Below are 18,606 nucleotides of genomic sequence, written 5' to 3' on the forward strand. Positions count from 1 at the left end.
TTCATATAAGCAGTGCCATGAAATGTCTGCTCAACATCAAGGACAACAAAGCAAATGTACTTGTTGAGGGTCTTAAATCTAAAATTCCTAAGTGATTTGTTGATTTATAGCCTAATTTACTGCTGTTGCACTGTTTTTTGGGACTGAGATCATAAAAGTGTAACAATCGATGTGTTTTTTTAAAAAAATCTAAGTAAAACATAATTACCTCAGTGCTACAGAAACAAAAAGAGACTTTCATTTTCTTTGTTAAAAGAAACTAAGGAAAAGAGCATTGATTTCTGTTTGGAAAGAAATATATTAGAATTCATTATTTTGGTTATCAGGACTAGCAGATAAAAACAGAAAAAATTCATTTGCATGTGCAGAAGCCCCATCTGTATAAGTTATTCCAACACCTAGAAATATTCTGATCAGAATCACAGATGACCCAACCCGAGAAGAGTAGACAAAACATTACAGTATAAAGAACAAACAACATTAAACTGGTATAATGCTCCAATTCCTATTTATTTTCTATTTTTATTATCTGCTTCACAACAATTTGTTTCCCTATTTATCTCCAAGGCACATACTTATATTTTTCTGACCAACCAGCAGCAGAAGATTCTGGCACAAAGTCTGTTAGTTGCAGGTGAATAAAAGAAAAAGAAGAAAGCAGAGAAATGTACTGTGTTCTCAGAGTTCAGCTGTGAACTCAGCTCTGAGCAGTACCAAAGCTGGTACTGACAAGGAGTGACACGAGGTGTAAGTTATGCCACTGCTGGAACAGTGGGCTTTTACTAGCATGAGGAGTGACTGTAACCTCACTAGAGTTTGGTCTGATGGTGCCAAAAGCTTTCCAAAACACAATCCTGTGTACTGCTGCTGCTGCCATATTCCCTAAGTGCCTTTAATTAATCTTAAAATCTGAAGACAGATGAGGAATCAGGTCTCCCAACCCCACCACCCAAAACTTTTGGCAACCTAAGAGCTTACTGTTTAGTTTTCCTAGGGCACCCAAGTTTAGTGTTTGACTGACCACTGCCAAAGTTCAGGCAGGGTAACAGCTCTGAAAGGCACAGCTCAATCCAGAACTCTCGGGGAAATGGGACAAACACAGCTTGCAAGCTCTCAGCAGAGTAACTGACAGCCTAAAAGCCTTGCAGTGGATTTTGCCTATCCTCTGTAGGGTATCATCCCTAAGACTTCCCAGCAGTTCTGTTGCGTGTGCCAAGTTCTCAATAAACATTACTGGAAGCATCACATTCATCAGGATAATAAGCATTCCATACAAACATTTTCAATTTCACCCCCCCTGGATTGCAAAAAAATATTTTCAAAATAATAGGAATTTAATGTGGAACAGAAGTATAGCTGTGTGACTCTGCACAACATAACAAGGAGGTTAGACATAAAATAAATCCCAAATAAGGTGAACTATTCTTTGAAACTCACTTCGCATGAAAGAATTCCAATGTTTTGTCAAGACCAGTCACACAAACACCAGTAAACTGATCCGAACAACAACAAAAAGCCATTCTGCATTTCAAAATACATGCAGGATCTAAAATTATGTTATAATTCTGAAAATACAGTAGTGAAATAATAACTCACCTTTAAGAAATCTAGAAAGGCAGGTTTGGTGGCACATGTTTTCTTAAGAATCCCCACTGCTGTACTGAAGTTGTTTACATATTCACTGTATGCATCCAATACCATGGATTTCGAAAACTGAAAACATAAACAGGTAAACCTTATGTATAAGCCCAAAAGATAGCCAGAAAACATTATTATTTAGAGTCCTGATAGATTAAGGACTCATTTTGTTAGGTGGTAAAGGCTTTTGCCTTTACTGATCCCTTAGTGCTGGATCTACAGAAATACTGATGATGCCTAAAATAACTTTTCTGCAAAACATAGGCTGAAGATCTAACAACGTAGCAGCTGTGAATTACAAAATGTAAATTTACAGAAATAGCATCATCTTGGCTACAATACTAGGGCAGAACATGAGGACTGAGTAATCAAGAGGCCTCCAGTGAGAGTCAAAGCAGCTGGTGGGATCCCATCATGCAGAGCAGTAATGCACTGCTGCCTACCTTCTAGATTTGATGAACAAGTGAAGTCCCAATCCTACCCATGCCCCATTTTCAGCTGGCATTTATCAAAAAAGCAGATGTTGTGGCTTGCAAACTGACACGTGAAGGGAAAGATCACTGCCCATTGCTTACTTAGTAAAGATTATCCCTCTCTTCTGCAGAGCTGGTCTAATTAATACGCCCCAACTTGCTCCAGTCAAAACAAGACAGATCAGGTTTAAAGAGAAAATCTTCAGTAAACATTCCTTTTTCATTAAAATGGGGTCAAAGCACTCAAAAACACAGATCCCAGCTCTCTTTTGGATGAAAGGAAAAGGCTGTAATATCCAGCAGCTGGAAGGCAACAAAGCAAAATACTCAAATCAGCAAGGTAGGTAGCCCTTTCCATCCACATACTTATGGGAATAACATCTTTCTACCAACCAAGACAACTTTTTTGCTTCCTCTAATTCAAACCAGTGGCTAGTTCAGTCCTCCACTGGATGGACTTCCATTAAGGGTTTTACTCCTTACCTGTGCTCCAGGTTCAGATCAGACTGAGGAATTCAGGACACTACCTACTGTGTTTTTCTTCTATTCTTAACATATATGCTAAGTCCCATGTATGTAAAACTAGCTGCTTTTTAAGAGATAAGGAGCTTCAATCTCAACCTAATTTTGGTGGGTATTTGAATCTCTCTCCTCTGAAAAAGAAACCGTTTAGTTAAGCATCTTAAAGCTTCATCAAAGCCTGAAAATTTTAGCCACAATCTTCTCATCTCCTAAGCTAGCTGAAGACACACGTTCCTTAGCAGAAAGGTACATACATATTCTGACAGTTGCTGCAGGCATTGAAGAACATGGTAATAAAATGGTCAAGTTAGATGGAAAGATACAATTGAATAACAATTCTAAAATAAAAACAGATTATCTGTATTTGCTTACTGAAGCAACAAAGACATCGCCAATCATTTCAACAGAATCCCACTCAGACACACGACTCGCCAGCGCTATTTGAAACATTGAATGGCACTGAAGAATTTCTTTAATTCGATAGAAGACCATTTTGAGTTTTCTTTCACTCAGTAATTTTGGTTCCATTTCTGAAAGGGGCTTCTCATATTGCTGTGGAAGAAAGATACATAAATAAATTAAAACCACCTGAAAAATGGGGTCTCCTATACACAGGAGAAAAAATAATTTCTTTAACAGTATATACATATAAACTCTCTCTAAATGTTTGGCATAAAGCATCTGTAGGAAAGTCTATGAGTCACACTAATGATTCTTTAAGGATCTGATCAATTTTCAAATTTCCAAATCATAAAATGCCAAAGTTATTAACTTACCTCCAAGATTCTTTTCAGAGCATCCACATAATTCTTTTCACTATCAACTACAGAGCCCAAAATGTATCTTCTCACCACCTGTTGAGGAAAAACAGTTTACTCAGAGACTCCAATCAGGTAACATGTTTATCGTAACCAGGAATAATCATGATAAAATTTTCACATAATAAAAAGCAAAAAAACACAATGCAATACTGGCACTGCCATAAAATAAACACTGCACCTCTTCAAGAGTCATTAAATTTACCACTACTCTAAAATTATTATTATGACAACAACAGTTATTGTAAGCCTATGTTGTCCTTGCCAGCTGTTCCAATTCCAAACTTTAATTCTGATACATTTTAATTGTAGATGTATGAATTTAGACATCGATACAGATAACAATCGGTACAGATGATATTAGTTATTTCAGTAAATAGCCACAATAAAACAAGTTAATGGTGTTCAAAATCAGTCTTCAAGCAGAATTCCTTCCTTCTACTTTAATTTTTTTTTTAATATTACGTAACCTTAATAGGACTGATTTGTAGGACAAATAAGCAAAAATTAATTGCCTTTTTAAGGCAAGGCCAAATAAATTTAGAAAGTATGTAAGTCAGGATTTGGGCTGAAGGGGGAGAGGGTGGCAATATCACCATACCTAAGTGAAATCCTTATCTATATTCATACTAATTGACACAACTAGAAGAGTTTCAGGAAATACTATCATATCTTATGTTTACAAACTACAGGCTATTCATCACTTATCCTCCTTCACATCTTCAGCTGAAATGCACATTGTATGCATGAAAGGATGGAGAAATTGATCTGATTCAAAAGTAAAACTTTTAACTGATATGTATTACATTTCTTGTTATTTTTAGGGATTTGTTTTCACCCAAACCCACTTCCTAATCCAACTCATCCCAAGACTTTCAAAAGTGGTGTTCTGTTTGAGGGAGAAGGCAATACAAGGGCAGAAATACAACATTCCCCACAAGCACAAGACAACGCAAAATTGCTTCTTTTCCTATTTTAAATTAGCATAAATGACCATGAAACTCAAATCTTGGATTTGCTTCTCTTCCCTGTGGCCTCCTGCTTTATTCTCTGCAGCTGCCTTTAATTCTCCACACTTGTATTTCATATTAAGTTATATGCAGGTCATGTAAGGATTTTCTTTCAAGTACTGGCATTTCAAAAGAAGATTTAAAAATCATGTAAGACCTTGCTTAAAGATATATATGGTAAAATTAATTGAGTCTGATTTGTATTTAGACTGGATTTAACAGTTTTTTATTGAGTATAATGTATTGGCTGCTCCAGTAGGAGATACTGTCTCTGCTTTTTGCCACGCTTCATTCTTCTGAAAAGAACAAATATGTTTGCAAAATTTTTTTTTAGGCTCTACAATACACAAAATAAATACTTAATTGTGCCTACAGTTCATCATGATATTCATAACTTACATGAGGTGCACGTGCAACTATGCACAATTAGCACTTTTGCTAGTAGCTGTACCATACAAACATAAACAATGTATAATAAAATTTCAAATCACAAATGCAAAAGCTAATATGACTGAGACTGAAAGCAGGATGTAGTAGTCCAATAGGAGCCTGATTTTAAATAGAAGCAATCATGCCACCTACTGTTTAAAGCAGGCACATTCATAAAGTCAGCTTATTCATCACAGAGTAATTCAGGTTGAAAGGGGCTTCTGGAGTTCACCCAGTTGAACTGGGACACCCATGGCTGCTGGGTAGTCTGCTGTCCCTGAGACTGTGCCATACCACAGGGTTACCCTGTCCCTGAACTAGGAGTCCTGTCTGAATCTGCTGAATCACCTGGATTTTCTGTCAGCCCAGCTCTTCTCCTAAGTCAGCCTGAATGGCAGCCTTACTTTCCAGCATATTATCTGCAGCCTACCCCAATTTGGTGTCGCCTGCAAACATGCTGAGGGGCACTTCGGAGCTGGTATCCAGATTGTTAATAATGACATTAAACAGCACTGGCCCTGCATCTGCTCCTGAAGGACACCACTAACACCGGCCAGCTACTGGACTTTGTACCACTGATGACAACTCTCTGAGCATGCTGTTTCAAACTGTTCTCCACTTTACAGTCTACCTGTACGAGTTATTTCTCTCTTACGTAACTACTAGGACACTTCTGGAGACTGTGATGAAAGCCTTGCTAAAGCAAAGATGACATCCTCTGTTCTCTCTATCCACAATCCAGTCATCTTAAGGGCACTCAGGCTGGCCAGACACAAATGGACTTACTGAAGTCTGTTCCCAATCATCCTCCTGCCCTTCCCAAAATCTGAAAATAGATCCCAGGAGAATCTGCCCCATAACTTTCCCAGGGACTGAGGTCAGGCCAGCCAGACCCTAGCTTCCTTGGGTACTCCTTGCCCTTCTTGTGGATGAGTGTGACATCTAATTTTTTTAAGTCACTGACGCTAAAGGCCTTCCCTTCAGCACCACTAAATACATGCCACCTAGTTTTAAGGACGTGTAATTCCAACTGGCCACAGCACCAGTATCCCTTAGCCGTATCTTCTTCCACTGCAGGTAATAATTCACGTGACCTGCCTGTAGGGTTGGAGGCTTCGAAGGCCTGAGGATAAGCTTTAACTAGTAAAAGCTGAGGCAAAAGTGGCACTGACTTCCTCAGTCTTCTCAGTGTCCTTCATCAGACCATATTTTTCTTAACCTTCCCTTTTCTTACATGTACATCAAGATACATATAAGGAAACTTTATTCTTATCCATCACACCTCACCAGCTCCAGCTGAGCTCTGGCTTTCCTAACTCCATCCCTGCTCAGTTGGGCAGCTCCTCCTGCTAGACAATAAAGATTACTAGTTTATTACAAATTAAAAGCTCTCTCTCTTTCCTGAAGGGGATATATTTATTTAAAATTTGCCAAGTTTTAACATTTTATTTAAATATTTATCATTTTATAAAACTTGCCAAGTTAAAAAAAAAAAAGCCCGTACAACTGTTCTCAACCCCTCCTTAATTTGTTTTTCAAGAAATACTGTTAGATTTGCTGCACATTTTCTGAAGGTACTGGCCAACTCAGGACTTCACACCACAAAATACTAAAAGCTCTCATCCAGCTATTACTTATTGTAACAATACAGTAACATGAACCCATAGGATTTATTTTCAGACAAAAATTCAAACTGATGCTGATGGCTTCCAGCGTTAATACAGACTGTGAGGGGGTGACTCTCCTGTAGACCTGACTTTATCTTTTCTTTTTAATCATAAGAAATGTTTAGATTCAGAGAGCATGCAGAATATTTTCTATATTTAAAACAGAAATCTTGGAGCTCCAGAAATATAGAAATGTCTCCTGACTCAACAAAAATGCTTAAACTCTTATTTTTCACTCAAAACCATCACATCTACCTTTAAGTGTTTAGGTAGTACAATAATACAATTATTGCAGATCTTAATTTTATAATGCTAAACATTTTGCATTCCTGGCTGAATTCAGAATTGATGCAACTCTACACACATATAGCAATTTTTAAAAAATGACTTATTCAGATCTGAATTAGATCTCCACTTGTTTTATGTTAATCCCAACATGTTTGAAAAGCAAGTCACCTGGGAGCCACTGATGCAGAGCAGAAGGAAAGGGAGTGGTGGAGGATGAGGGCAGGAGGCAAAAAAAGAAGCAAAGGAACAGATTTCCAAAAGCCTGCTACCTGCTGTTGTGATAATCCTTCAGGCATGGGGGTCATAATTGCTTCTGTATGCATACAGTCCACATCAATAAATAAATTTAGCTCCTCATCTTCCAGGCATGACGATCTATGATCTAAAAATAATTGAATAACCAAAACATCAACTTTTAAAATGCATAAATTAAAAAAAAGGAGCTAGACAAAGATCCTATTGTTCAAGTACAGCATTCACAGAGTAGTCTTAACTTACCAAGCAAATGAAACTTCTCAGCATTTCTATAGCACCTGTGAAGCAGTCTAATACAGAGCAACTTTAAAAAAATAGTTCCAACTCCTAAAATCTACAGAGAAGCAGATAACTTATTCATCTTCTGTTTGACCTTTCCTTCCTCTTCACAGGTAGAAGCACAGGGCTGTCCAGCATGACAACTAGGATTAAAGCTCTGTGGCTCCAGGGTCTGCAGTTTTGAAATAAATGACTTTGGGGAAGAAATTAAACACATCCATAATGTAATTCACTGCAAGGAATTCCATACAGCTGTCCATAAACTGAACTAAAATTAGTAGCCAAACATATCAAAATGCTGGCATTTGCAAGAAGTGAGAAGAAGGGATACACATGTATTTCCCTATGTATTTCTCAGAGCCACTAATTTTATGCAAGAAGCATGACTGAAGTGCAGTGATAGGTGGCAGCACAGAGCCAGTCAAACAGCCAGACACCAGCAGAAGAGAAAGAAGGGACTGTGTGGGAAACCACAGCTGATAACAAAAAGTGAACTGAGGGAAGCAGTTCTACTGGCTAGAGGAATTTATGAGATTAGTCCACAAATTTGTCACATGCTCCCTGTTGATTTGGTAAGTGGCTAAAGTAATAAACCGTCCACAGACATCCTACATTTGCTACCTAACTTCTAGATAAATGAAGCAGAAAACTGAGTCCATTGTAACACTGCTGTGCTGATGAAGGCCATTTCCTCCTGTGCAAAAGCAAGAAGGTAAGAATACATTTTTGACCACTAAATCTGCAATTTACTTTCTTTTCTATGGTTGTGAATTCCCTTAATTTAGGCTGTGACAGGGATGTGATATGTGCACTAGCTCTTACAGATACAACACAGCTTTAAGTTAGCTTGCTTGCTAAAAAACGTCTTATCCCACTCTTGTGGTTTTGCCTTCTTAAAACTATAGTTCTAAAAGCACTGAAGTTACAATCATTTAATTAGCTGAGCAGAAACTTTAGCATAAAAATAGACTGTCTCTCAAGACTTACCATGGAGAAGAAAGAAGTTTCTGTTTGGTTACTACTCCCTGTCCCATGCAAAAATTAACTGCGGATTGTGGTTTCTGAGTGTCATATCAGAGGACAGACATTTGTTTGAATTTAGACCTACTTCTGTTGTGACAGCTCCTAGTTCAAGATCCCCCTTCACTTTTTTTTTTTTTTTTTTTTACCCAGAATCACCAAACCACGATAAAGCTTGCACTGTCAGGCACAGAGTTATTCGATAGAGGGAAGCAGACAGACTGAATACCTTAACCTAATTTCTATAATCCCTATGTACCAATTTCTAGCTAGCATCTATTACACTCATATTTTTTAAGAGGACTCTTCTGTGTTGTCTTTTGGATTCTGAGGTCACTGCACCCTAAATCTAAAAATACTCAAGATGCAATGACTGTACAGTGATCTGAACTGAGTGTTAAACTATTATTAGCTGACACAGAGCTGATTTGACATTCTGGTATAGTGAATGGTGATCCTGCCAATGGCAGGGGGTCGGAAAAAGGTAATGTTTAAGGTCTCTTCCAACCCAAGCCATTCTATGATTCTATTATTTCATGAATCCAGTACTCAGCTCCTAGTACAAATAAAAATCCTACTGAGCTATTCACACCATTTCTCAAAACGACTAGAAAAAACATTAACGAGTAAAATAACAGATACATACCTTGAGAAATAAAAGACTTTGTTCTAATGAAAGAACGACCCTTCTTCACAGCTGCTTTTGTCTTTTCAAGTCCATCTTTGGTACCTTCTCTAGCAGCTCTCATGAGCTTTTGCATCTGTAAGATAAAAAATACAGTCTACATGTTCAGTGAATAATAGGAACCCGCTTCAGCATACCATGCAGAGTACTTTTAACATCTTTTTAAAAAATACTGTCAAGTGGGGGCTATAAACGTAGCCCAAAGTCAAATAAATATACTGGAAGTACACACAACCATCAAGCTGTAGATGGGAGCATCAGTACTTCTTCCTAATAAAATCAAACCTGGAGAAAGTGTCTCACTTTATGGCAACCTTGTACATATGTTCAAAACAGCAGAAAATGTTTAAGAACCCTTCTGCTTCAAAATATCTGAAATCACAATAATCTCAAAAGCTCAGCTTTATATTATATAACAAATAAATACTAAGAAAGGTCATACGTGGCAAGGCTTCTCATTCATCTTCCACTAGCTCTGCCAGAATATTTCTGACTTAAAGATTCAGTTTTATATTGACTATGTTCTTAAATAACCACTGTGTTTTGCAGAAAATATTAAAAATAATCATTTCATTAATTGAAGAAATCAGTATGTTGATTTAATTAAGCATAATTTTATAGTACACTACGACAACATGGAATTTTCTTGGGGAAAAAAGGACAAGAGATATTTCACTTAACTAAACTGGTTTTTACTCTTCCTTTCCCAGCGGCTGCCAAAACCACTACCGCCAGAACTGTGCTGACACCATCAGCTACATTAGTATACAAACAAAGATGTCTTGCTGCAATCAGGCAGGTTTTTTCTGTCTGAGATAAAGTTTTTAGCATAAGAAAACTCCAGAAAAACAGCCTTCGTATGCTAGCTCCATTCAGAATGGATAGCAGCAAGATTCTCAGTCCAACAATTTGATGCAACACGGACAAAGAGCCAGGGTCAGACGTGACCTGTGGAGCTCACTGGGGCTGTACTCCTAGCTCAGACTCTGGGGTAAAGGCAGGACAATGTCCTGTCTGATCTCCTGAAACTGTTACAATAGATAAACAAGCACGAGAAAATGTTATTGACAAAATATTCTTAAGACAGCTGCTTAACAATCCAGCACATTTAGAATTCATTTTAAATAAATTACTGTCCATTTTTTCAAGCTATTAAAAGACAAAGAGAAGATCGCCTGTGTTGGAAAAGCAATAATTTAAATACAGCTAATTACAGAAATTAACTACGCTACCTTCAGCTCATGTTTTTGCTTTAGTTGCTGAATCTCTACTGCTCCCACAGTGTTTGCCATCAAATCTTTCATCTTTTTTTCATAATGCTCCTTTAAACGCGTAAGGTCATGAGAAAGCTACAGTGTACAAAAAGACACAATCTTTTCAAAAAGCCCGTCGTGCAAACTTCACGCTAAGGTACTCAAGTACATCATGCATGTTGCTCAGTCTGCCTACTGAAACACAAACAACTGAAGGAGAATATTCACACAGGGAAGCTCCAGCCCGACGAATGGACCATTACCCCTGCAGTTCACTGGACTTGCCGAAAGTCAGCCAGGCACCTTTGCGCTATGCTGGCAACTATGTAAAGAGAGAGATAAAGTCGCTTAGTCTAAGCTAACTGCATATTAATTATATTATGCACATCTCTTACAAACCATTTGGAAACACATCAGTTTTAACATGAGCATCGTTCAGTGGAGCGCAAACCCTACCCAGTACATTTCTGACTTTCCGTCATAATGATGAATCAGACGAATTCTCAAAGACTGAAGAAGCTGCAGAAGTTGCTGACACCTGAGAAAATGAAGATCTACAGTACTGACGAGTCGGGAAAGGAGAATCTAATAGGGGAGGACACATAGACTTTTTGTTCCCAGTGTGTGGGAACTGCGAAGCATGCGTCTTTCCTCTGCTCTATCACAGCCTCATTGCATGACCATGTAACCATCTCATGCATGAAAATAGCCATTCGCAAAGTAAGTCATCAAGGAGAGATGCCCTGGAGTACTTAATTAATCATCACTAAACATTTTGAGAAAGCCAAATGAAAGTAGTAAAAATTTCAATAGGAAAAAAATAGATATTTGGCGTGCCTTATAGTAGAAAAGAAGCCCAATGGAAAAACCCTCCGCTTGATGCCAACAGAGTTATTTGGCAAATGATCAAAGCATCAGGAAAGAGAAGGCTTACTGAGCTGAAAACAAAGGGGCAGGTCCCGCAGTGAGCTCTACTAGGATGAGTTAGGATGCAATTACCTCCAACACGATGATTCTGGTATTACAGCAGTATAATTAAGAACAGCATCTGGTTCACAGCCTAGAAATATTTGATAGTATAAACACTTTCAATTCTTAAAAATAAAATTTAAAAAATCATTTTGAAAGTAATAATTAAAACATGACTTTGACGGAAGTCATACCACCACTTACAATTAAAATCATGTCTCCAACCTTCCCATACTTTTCAACCAACTGAAAAAATAGTAAGATAAGTCCCTCATAGGCTCCGAAAGACTATAAAGGAAACATGCTGAGAAAATATGGTTAACATCCATCGTAAGACCTGAGGAGAAGTGAGAATTAGTCAAAGGAATGGATACAGGGAACAGGTAAAAAGGGGAGTTGCCTCTGGCCATATGGAAATGCTGATGCAGGAGTATGTTTGTTTTATCTTAAAAATCCTAAAGTTTTGGTCTTTCCTCATCCCTCCTCTCTAGTTTCCCAACTTCTCCAGCTCCCAGAGACCTATACAGGGGCAGCAGTCTCTCCAACTTCTCCATGCACCACCTAACATACTCCTAAACTCCTCACCTCTATCCTCAGAAGAACAAACAAGCAGCCACTTTAAGACTTACATGCTGAAGTGCAAAGTACTTTCCAGTCTCTTCCAAAGATATTCAACAACCAAACTTCTTCAGGTTAGTTGAAAAACTTCCCCAGAAAGTAACTGCTGCAATAGCTTAAACTTGTTCTAGTGAGGTCAAAAAAAAAAAAAAAAACAACCCGAAAAACAGTAACAACAACAAAACTACAACATCAGCGCTCAGCTTGCAGAATGCTGATTTGAGAGGGATCAAGTTTTCCAGCTAATTGCTCACTCCCTGATTTCCAAAGGACAGGCAGCAAGGATGGAGGTCAACGGAAAGCAGATAACGGGTACTGAAGGGAAACAAAGAAACGAGGCTTTTGTTTTCATTAAGATAAGAAGCCTGTAAAATTCAAAATAAAGGTGTCATAGAAGAGCTAGTGCTGTCTCTTCAGTATTCCCATCTTGAATAAGTTCCCTAATGTTCTCATACATTTTCTGTTTGAAAGTGCACCTGTACAGGGGCTCTATTTCCTGGAATAAAGGTGCAATAAACATGGTAGAAAGAGTAGCGGCAGTATTCAAATCAGGAAAAAAAAAAGTATCTAGAGCCAGAGAAGCAGAAAGCAGCTAAAGCAAGCACACCTAGATTAATGAGAAAATAAGCAGAATGCACAGGTTTGGTCCTTGGCTTTTGGTATTTCCCCTGCCTGCTGCTGCATTACCCCTACAAATTCCTGGGTGCTGGGGCATTTTGCACACTATGCTCAATTACAGGGCAGCTCACAGATATCTATTACTGATAAGCACACAGCAGAGAAACTCCCAAGTTTTCTGCAGGATCTCCAATCACCAAGGCCTGTCTCTCTTGTCAGAGGAGCTGTGCTGTGTCCAGGCTCTGCACTGCACCTGGGTGCAGGCATCCTCCTTGCACTCAGAGCAGGGAACTGGCAGCTTCCCCAGCCCACATACAAGACTATTTTTTTCCCCTCAAAGTAAGGGCATGAGGGTAAAAAGAGAGGGAATGAAGTAAAGAGAGCATGGGAGTGCTGATCTCCTCCTGACATGCAGTCAAAAAGATGCAGGAAGGGCACATACCCATGTCATCAGTGTCTTCCTGGCACGGAGCAGAGATGTCACCAATACAGCATTTTAACCACACCACCTTTCTTCTCTCCTCAATAAATGGTACAGACTTCTCTTTGATCACACAAAAAAATTATTTTCTTATTTCTTTAAGTTCAGTCACCTTAAAATGACTGAAGTGATACAGATCTAAGGCAAACAGGTATCTGGCAAACAGCTTAGTGACTTCTGAGTGCCTGAAGGATCCCAAAACTTCAAGCTTTGTCAGGCATACCCCATTTGTTCTTCACATTTTCCATACTCATTTACCACTTACATTAATCCAGCAGCTGCAAAAAAGAAAATGTGAGGAACTGCCCACATGGGAAAATGATCCCATTTTTAATTCCACTTTTAACCAGTTTGAGGTTTTCTCTTTTAAGGAGCTCCTGTTTAATACTTTCATCTTTTCCCTGTTGCATTTTGTTGTGGACTGTCAGTCCCATAGATTTACATCTCCTTTAAAAAGATGATGGCATTGGAAACTGGATTGAAGAGACGGGAAATATAGGAGAGAAAGGCAGGTGTTGAAAATCAGAATAACCTTAATGACTGAGCAGCACGGCAGGATACATACATGTCTCTTGTGGTTGCCTCGCAAAAAGGAGCTGGGAATTCCATTTTTACACTCAGAATCACTTTGTTCTTCATAGCTTTCAAACTCACTTGAACTCCATCCATAATCCAGTGAGCTGTTTCCACCATCATCACCATTTTCAACATCATCATAAATCATTTCCTCTGCAAGAATTAAACCAAAATAAAAGAAAGCGACACTGAAATACTTGTTTGCTTGAACAACAAAAACCTGGCTCAGGACGTACCATAAAGAACAATGCAGACCCTCACAGGCACACTTTTGGATAATATTAATCCAATCTAATACTAAAAACAGCCAAAGTGGGTTTTCTCTATGAAACAGTACCAGAGCACATGGCCAGTGTTCTTGTTACACACTACAATACCTTTGGAAACATGCCCTACTCAAACCTGTTTTTATGTCCAAAGCCCATGACATGTTAGAAATAATTCACAGCTACTATTCAAACTACAGTGGCATCCCGGCTGAGCAGCCACAGTGCAAAGATATCCCTGCCTAGTCTACTAAGGGACTTCCCACTAATAAAAGCATTACCCATAAAGGCAACATAATAAACTGAAATTATAAATGAAACAAATTTTAATAATACATTTTGTAAAACACCTTGCCTATAGAGTACTAGGGACAAGAAATGAAAGTGTTAAGGCTTTAAAGATAGATGTGTGCTCTACACTAAAGAATCCATTTTCTTGAATCATTAACACAGTTATAATCAATTTCAGTTACAGACAAATAGCTATGACAAGCAGATGCCAAGTTCCTAAACAAGCAGATTCATTCAAACATAATTTGTTAGCAATAACCAAGCCTTCAGCATAGTCTTCACAGTGAAGAAAAACAACACAATCAACCTTAGCAAAAACTTGTTTTAAGAGGCTTCTTTATCCCTAACTCCACCATTCCCAATAAAGGCAAAATCTAGGCTCGACCAACTACTTCAAGATCTTTGCCACTCCTTTCAAATACAGTAAGGACCTAGACCACTGCAAAGCTAAAATAAATCCTTTTTGTAGACTCACAGTCAAGATGGTAAACAGCTGCCCCAAATCTCCTATGACTGATATTCAGTAAGCTGAATACAGTTTTCCATCTAACAGCAATTTTTATGAGAAAGAGGACCTCCAAGAATAGAGCAATACTCTGTACAACTGTGATAATGCTGCATTATTATACATTAGTAAACTATTTAAAACACTCTTTCCCTACCTACTCTGCCTTGTTTAGGTCACTAAAGTTATGACACCCAACACTGTCATTCTCTAACATACAGAACACAACCACTCAGGCATTTGGGGGATTATCTATAAAATAATGCAGAATTCAGCATCTGGACAGAGAGGTGCAGGAGACACGCTGAGACAGATGTTGTCAAAAGTTAGCTTTAATTTTCAACCTTGTAAGATCTACTGATGATTGACAGGGCTAATTCTGTTTACACAGAACTTAGTTAATGCATCTGTTCTGTATACGTGTACATAGGTCACATTACATTGACTTTAACATAAAATAACATCTATACGGTCCGTATTACAAAGCCTTCAAACCTGGTTCAGAGTCCGAATTTTCTCTTGGCACATCATCATAAATTACTTCATCTGGGTCTAGAAGCAAAACAAAACAAACAAAAAGAAATGAGAAAACTCTTAAAATCTAAATGGGACCAAGAAAGAATTTTGTTTGGTAGATACTGGAAGAGGTTGCCCAGAGAAGTTGTGGACTCTCCCACCCTGAAAGTGTTTGAGGCTGGGCATGGAGTAACATGATCTAGTGGAAGCTGTCCCTGCCCATAGCAAGGGGGTTGGAAATAGATGATCTTTAAAGGTTCCTTCCAACCCAAGCCATTATATAATTCTATAATACAGTGGAGCTACGATTCATTCTCCCTCAGCATTTCACTAGTACATCTAATTGTGGTTTTTCAAATAACGGTATAAAGCATAGGAACAATAACTACAAGGTATGCATAACATTCCAAGCAGTTTTATCAGCACTGTTTATTATGACCTTCAGTAGCTTGAAAACAGAAATCCGCTTCCACAGCCAGCTCTCTCCTTTTCACAGCGCAGCGCTTATGAAATGCTGCTCATCACCTTACCAGTTAGCTGTAAAAAGCTGTAACTGACATTTTCAGAAAAAGAATCAAAACTATAAATAACATAATGATCGTCTTAGAAAGTCAAGAGGTAGGAGAGGAATGCGAATTCTTCAGCTGTTTCAAGTGACATTAAGATGAACTTCCAGACTAGAAGGGATCCCTCACATTGTCCTACCTGAGAACAGCCAGGATAACCTGTTAGCAAACCACACTGGCTATGTTCTACCTTCAAATGGACGTATTAAGAAAATGTGCCAATTCCTTCCCTTCCACCTTCTTGAAGAACTTCTTTGCCAGTTACTGTAGGAGAACAATTTCACACACAGTCACAGAGAACAGTGTGAACTTAAGCAAGTTTCCACCATACACATGACAGAGACAAAGTACTATGTCCAGGCCTGGGGCCCCCAGCACAAGAAAGATGCAGAGCTCTTGGAACAGGTCCAGAGGAGAGCCACCAAGATGATCAGAGGGCTGGAGCACCTCTCCTATGAGGAAAGGTTGAGGGAAATGGGCTTGTTTAGCTTGGAGAAGAGAAGGCTCCGGGGAGACCTCGTTGTGGCCTTCCAGTACTTGAAGGGAGTGTATAAACAGGAGGGGGTATGACTATTTACATGGTTGGATAGTGATAGGACAAGGGGGAATGGTCTTAAACTAAGATGGGGAGGTTTAGCTTGGATATTAGGAGGAAGTTTTTCACTCAGAGGGTGGTGACGCGCTGGAACAGGTTGCCCAAGGAGGTTGTGGATGCCCCATCCCTGGAGGCATTCAAAGCCAGGCTGGATGTGGCTCTGGGCAGCCTGGTCTAGTGGCTGGCGATCCTGCACACAGCAGGGGGGTTGAAACTCGATGATCTTTGAGGTCACTTTCAACCCAGGCCATTCTATGATTCTATGATATGTCCTTTAGATAGTGATTGATTATTCCATACACTCCAAAGAGTGGAACAGAAAAGTGAATGTTAACTTTGTTTTAAAACACATAATTTTATTACACTACTGAATACTTTTAACTGGGCACAACTGGACTCCAGAACACTCCTGAAAAAAATACAAGTGAACACGGACACTCCTGTAAAATGTGTGTTACACAACAATGTACATTACATATACTGTTTATTATAACTTAAAACTGACCTTCTTCTATGGCTATATTCTGAGCTCCCTGATACTTACTTTCCATCCATGCTGTATTTGCAGGATCTGCAACCCACTTGGCCAGAGCATCATCCTCTCTCTTGACCTGGTTATCTTCACTTGAGGGGAAAAAAAAAGGCATAAAATAAAAGCATTAAAATCTACATGACCATACATTTAGACAACCATGAAAACAAGTCAATAAATAAAAACATCTCACTGTTTTACAGTTCTCACTCTGAGGCTGACAATTACTTAAAAACACTACTTCAGCATGTAATTGGGATTTTAATAATCTAATCTGTATAATAGTCTGGCAACATCAGTCAATTAATTGAAAACACTTCCCTTCCAACCTCAAGAAATATTTATTTCTAAATTATTTTTACCAGAGCACAAAATTCTCTCTTTGGAAGTGTTTTCACTGTAAATAAGAATAAAGACATTCTAGGCTACAGCAACAGGTGCACAGCCTCTTAACGGCCTGGGGGAGACTATTTTCCTTCTCTAGCTGCTATGGGTGGGGAGGAATCTGCAGTAGCCCATCCAGTTTTGGCTCCCCAACACTGTTCTTCTAGGGGAATGTGCAGAAATTGATTGGATTTTAGCCAAGGGCTACTGAGATTGTTAGGGATGCTGCCTACAAGCAAAAGGTTGAAGACAGGGAGCTTATTTAGCCTGATGAGAAGGGTGATCCAATAACAGCTACAACTATCTGAAAGAATGCTACCAAAGTGATGGAATTCCATCAGCCATGGCTGGTCTGACTGCATGTTGGCAGTGGTCCTGCTGCAGCTGATGACTCTACAAAAATTGTAGATTTCTTCCCTCAAAATGTCATGCACAGTTGTATGTATTAGACCTTAATCTGTGTTGATTTCAGTACACAAGCAAAGTTAGAGAGTCAAAAAAAATAACAAAACTTGAAAGAACCAGGTATGAAAAATGAAGTATTTGATTTATTGAATCCAAGGTTTCCCAGGAATTGAAGTTTTATAGGTCATTAAAACATGCTGAGTTGTCAATCACCTATTTTGGGGCTCCTCTGAGTTTAAAGAATTACAATGACATTCTTCAGTTGCTGACTGCATACCTGCTAAATAGAAAAAAACACATATAATCACCAAAATGTTTGGAATAAAATGTTAGTGTGGTTCAAATGGTGCAAATTATTTTAAGAAATTGTTTTGTTGAATATTGTTAATGAATAATCTACACAACATTTTTATTCTTGAACATATCTAAAAAAAGTATGTTCTTCACATTATCATATCTATTTTTGCAACTCAGATTCTAATTCACAGGGACACAGCAATTTGTTATAAGAGATAGTCAGAGAAAATTACAGTGCCTGGTGCGTTTAATTCTTTTCTCTCAAACACATATTCTTCTACAGGCAATATCAACCACAAACATATTTGCATATATTCTCTCATATGCTCAATGGCAATAGATAGCAAAGGCTGCAAAAAAGTGTCACAGTACACAGAATTACAGTAGAATTGCAACCTAGCTAGAGAATAATATATTCAAAATAAAATCACAAATAAACAGGATATGGAAAGCTTTCTGTTCCTCCTGCTGTCTTGGCATTAAGCTGTCAACTTTGCCAATTTTGGTTACAAAATAGGGGGACTGTTCCTGTTTCTGTCATAATCCATAGTTACTTCCTCTTCTGTCTTAATACTGTACTAAAAGACAAGCAGAATTCACCAAATCATCGGGAAAAAATCTCACAGCAAATCTAAATCCACAAGGTCTAG

The 18,606-nt window shown here is 38.5% G+C and overlaps 1 protein-coding gene across 6 annotated transcripts in view; it reads right to left on the reverse strand.

The window, feature by feature from the left end:
- The window catches only part of ARHGEF10 (Rho guanine nucleotide exchange factor 10), a 135,217-nt gene that overhangs the window by 63,955 nt on the left and 52,656 nt on the right, over window positions 1-18,606 (reverse strand). For 4 of the 6 annotated variants that reach the window (XM_021392874.1, XM_021392873.1, XM_021392876.1 and 1 more), the window contains 10 exons: window positions 17,873-17,939; window positions 16,883-16,962; window positions 15,157-15,213; window positions 13,589-13,752; window positions 10,317-10,433; window positions 9,046-9,160; window positions 7,115-7,227; window positions 3,410-3,487; window positions 3,006-3,185; window positions 1,597-1,713 (listed from right to left, as the gene is read on the reverse strand). In XM_021392874.1, the coding sequence (XP_021248549.1) occupies window positions 1,597-1,713; window positions 3,006-3,185; window positions 3,410-3,487; window positions 7,115-7,227; window positions 9,046-9,160; window positions 10,317-10,433; window positions 13,589-13,752; window positions 15,157-15,213; window positions 16,883-16,962; window positions 17,873-17,939 (1,088 nt within the window). The remainder of the gene's footprint in view (window positions 1-1,596; window positions 1,714-3,005; window positions 3,186-3,409; window positions 3,488-7,114; window positions 7,228-9,045; window positions 9,161-10,316; window positions 10,434-13,588; window positions 13,753-15,156; window positions 15,214-16,882; window positions 16,963-17,872; window positions 17,940-18,606) is intronic. The other 2 variants (XM_021392875.1, XM_021392879.1) reach the window with 2 other exon arrangements.

Source organism: Numida meleagris, chromosome 3, assembly GCF_002078875.1.
Source record: "Numida meleagris isolate 19003 breed g44 Domestic line chromosome 3, NumMel1.0, whole genome shotgun sequence".
Lineage (NCBI taxonomy): Eukaryota > Metazoa > Chordata > Aves > Galliformes > Numididae > Numida > Numida meleagris.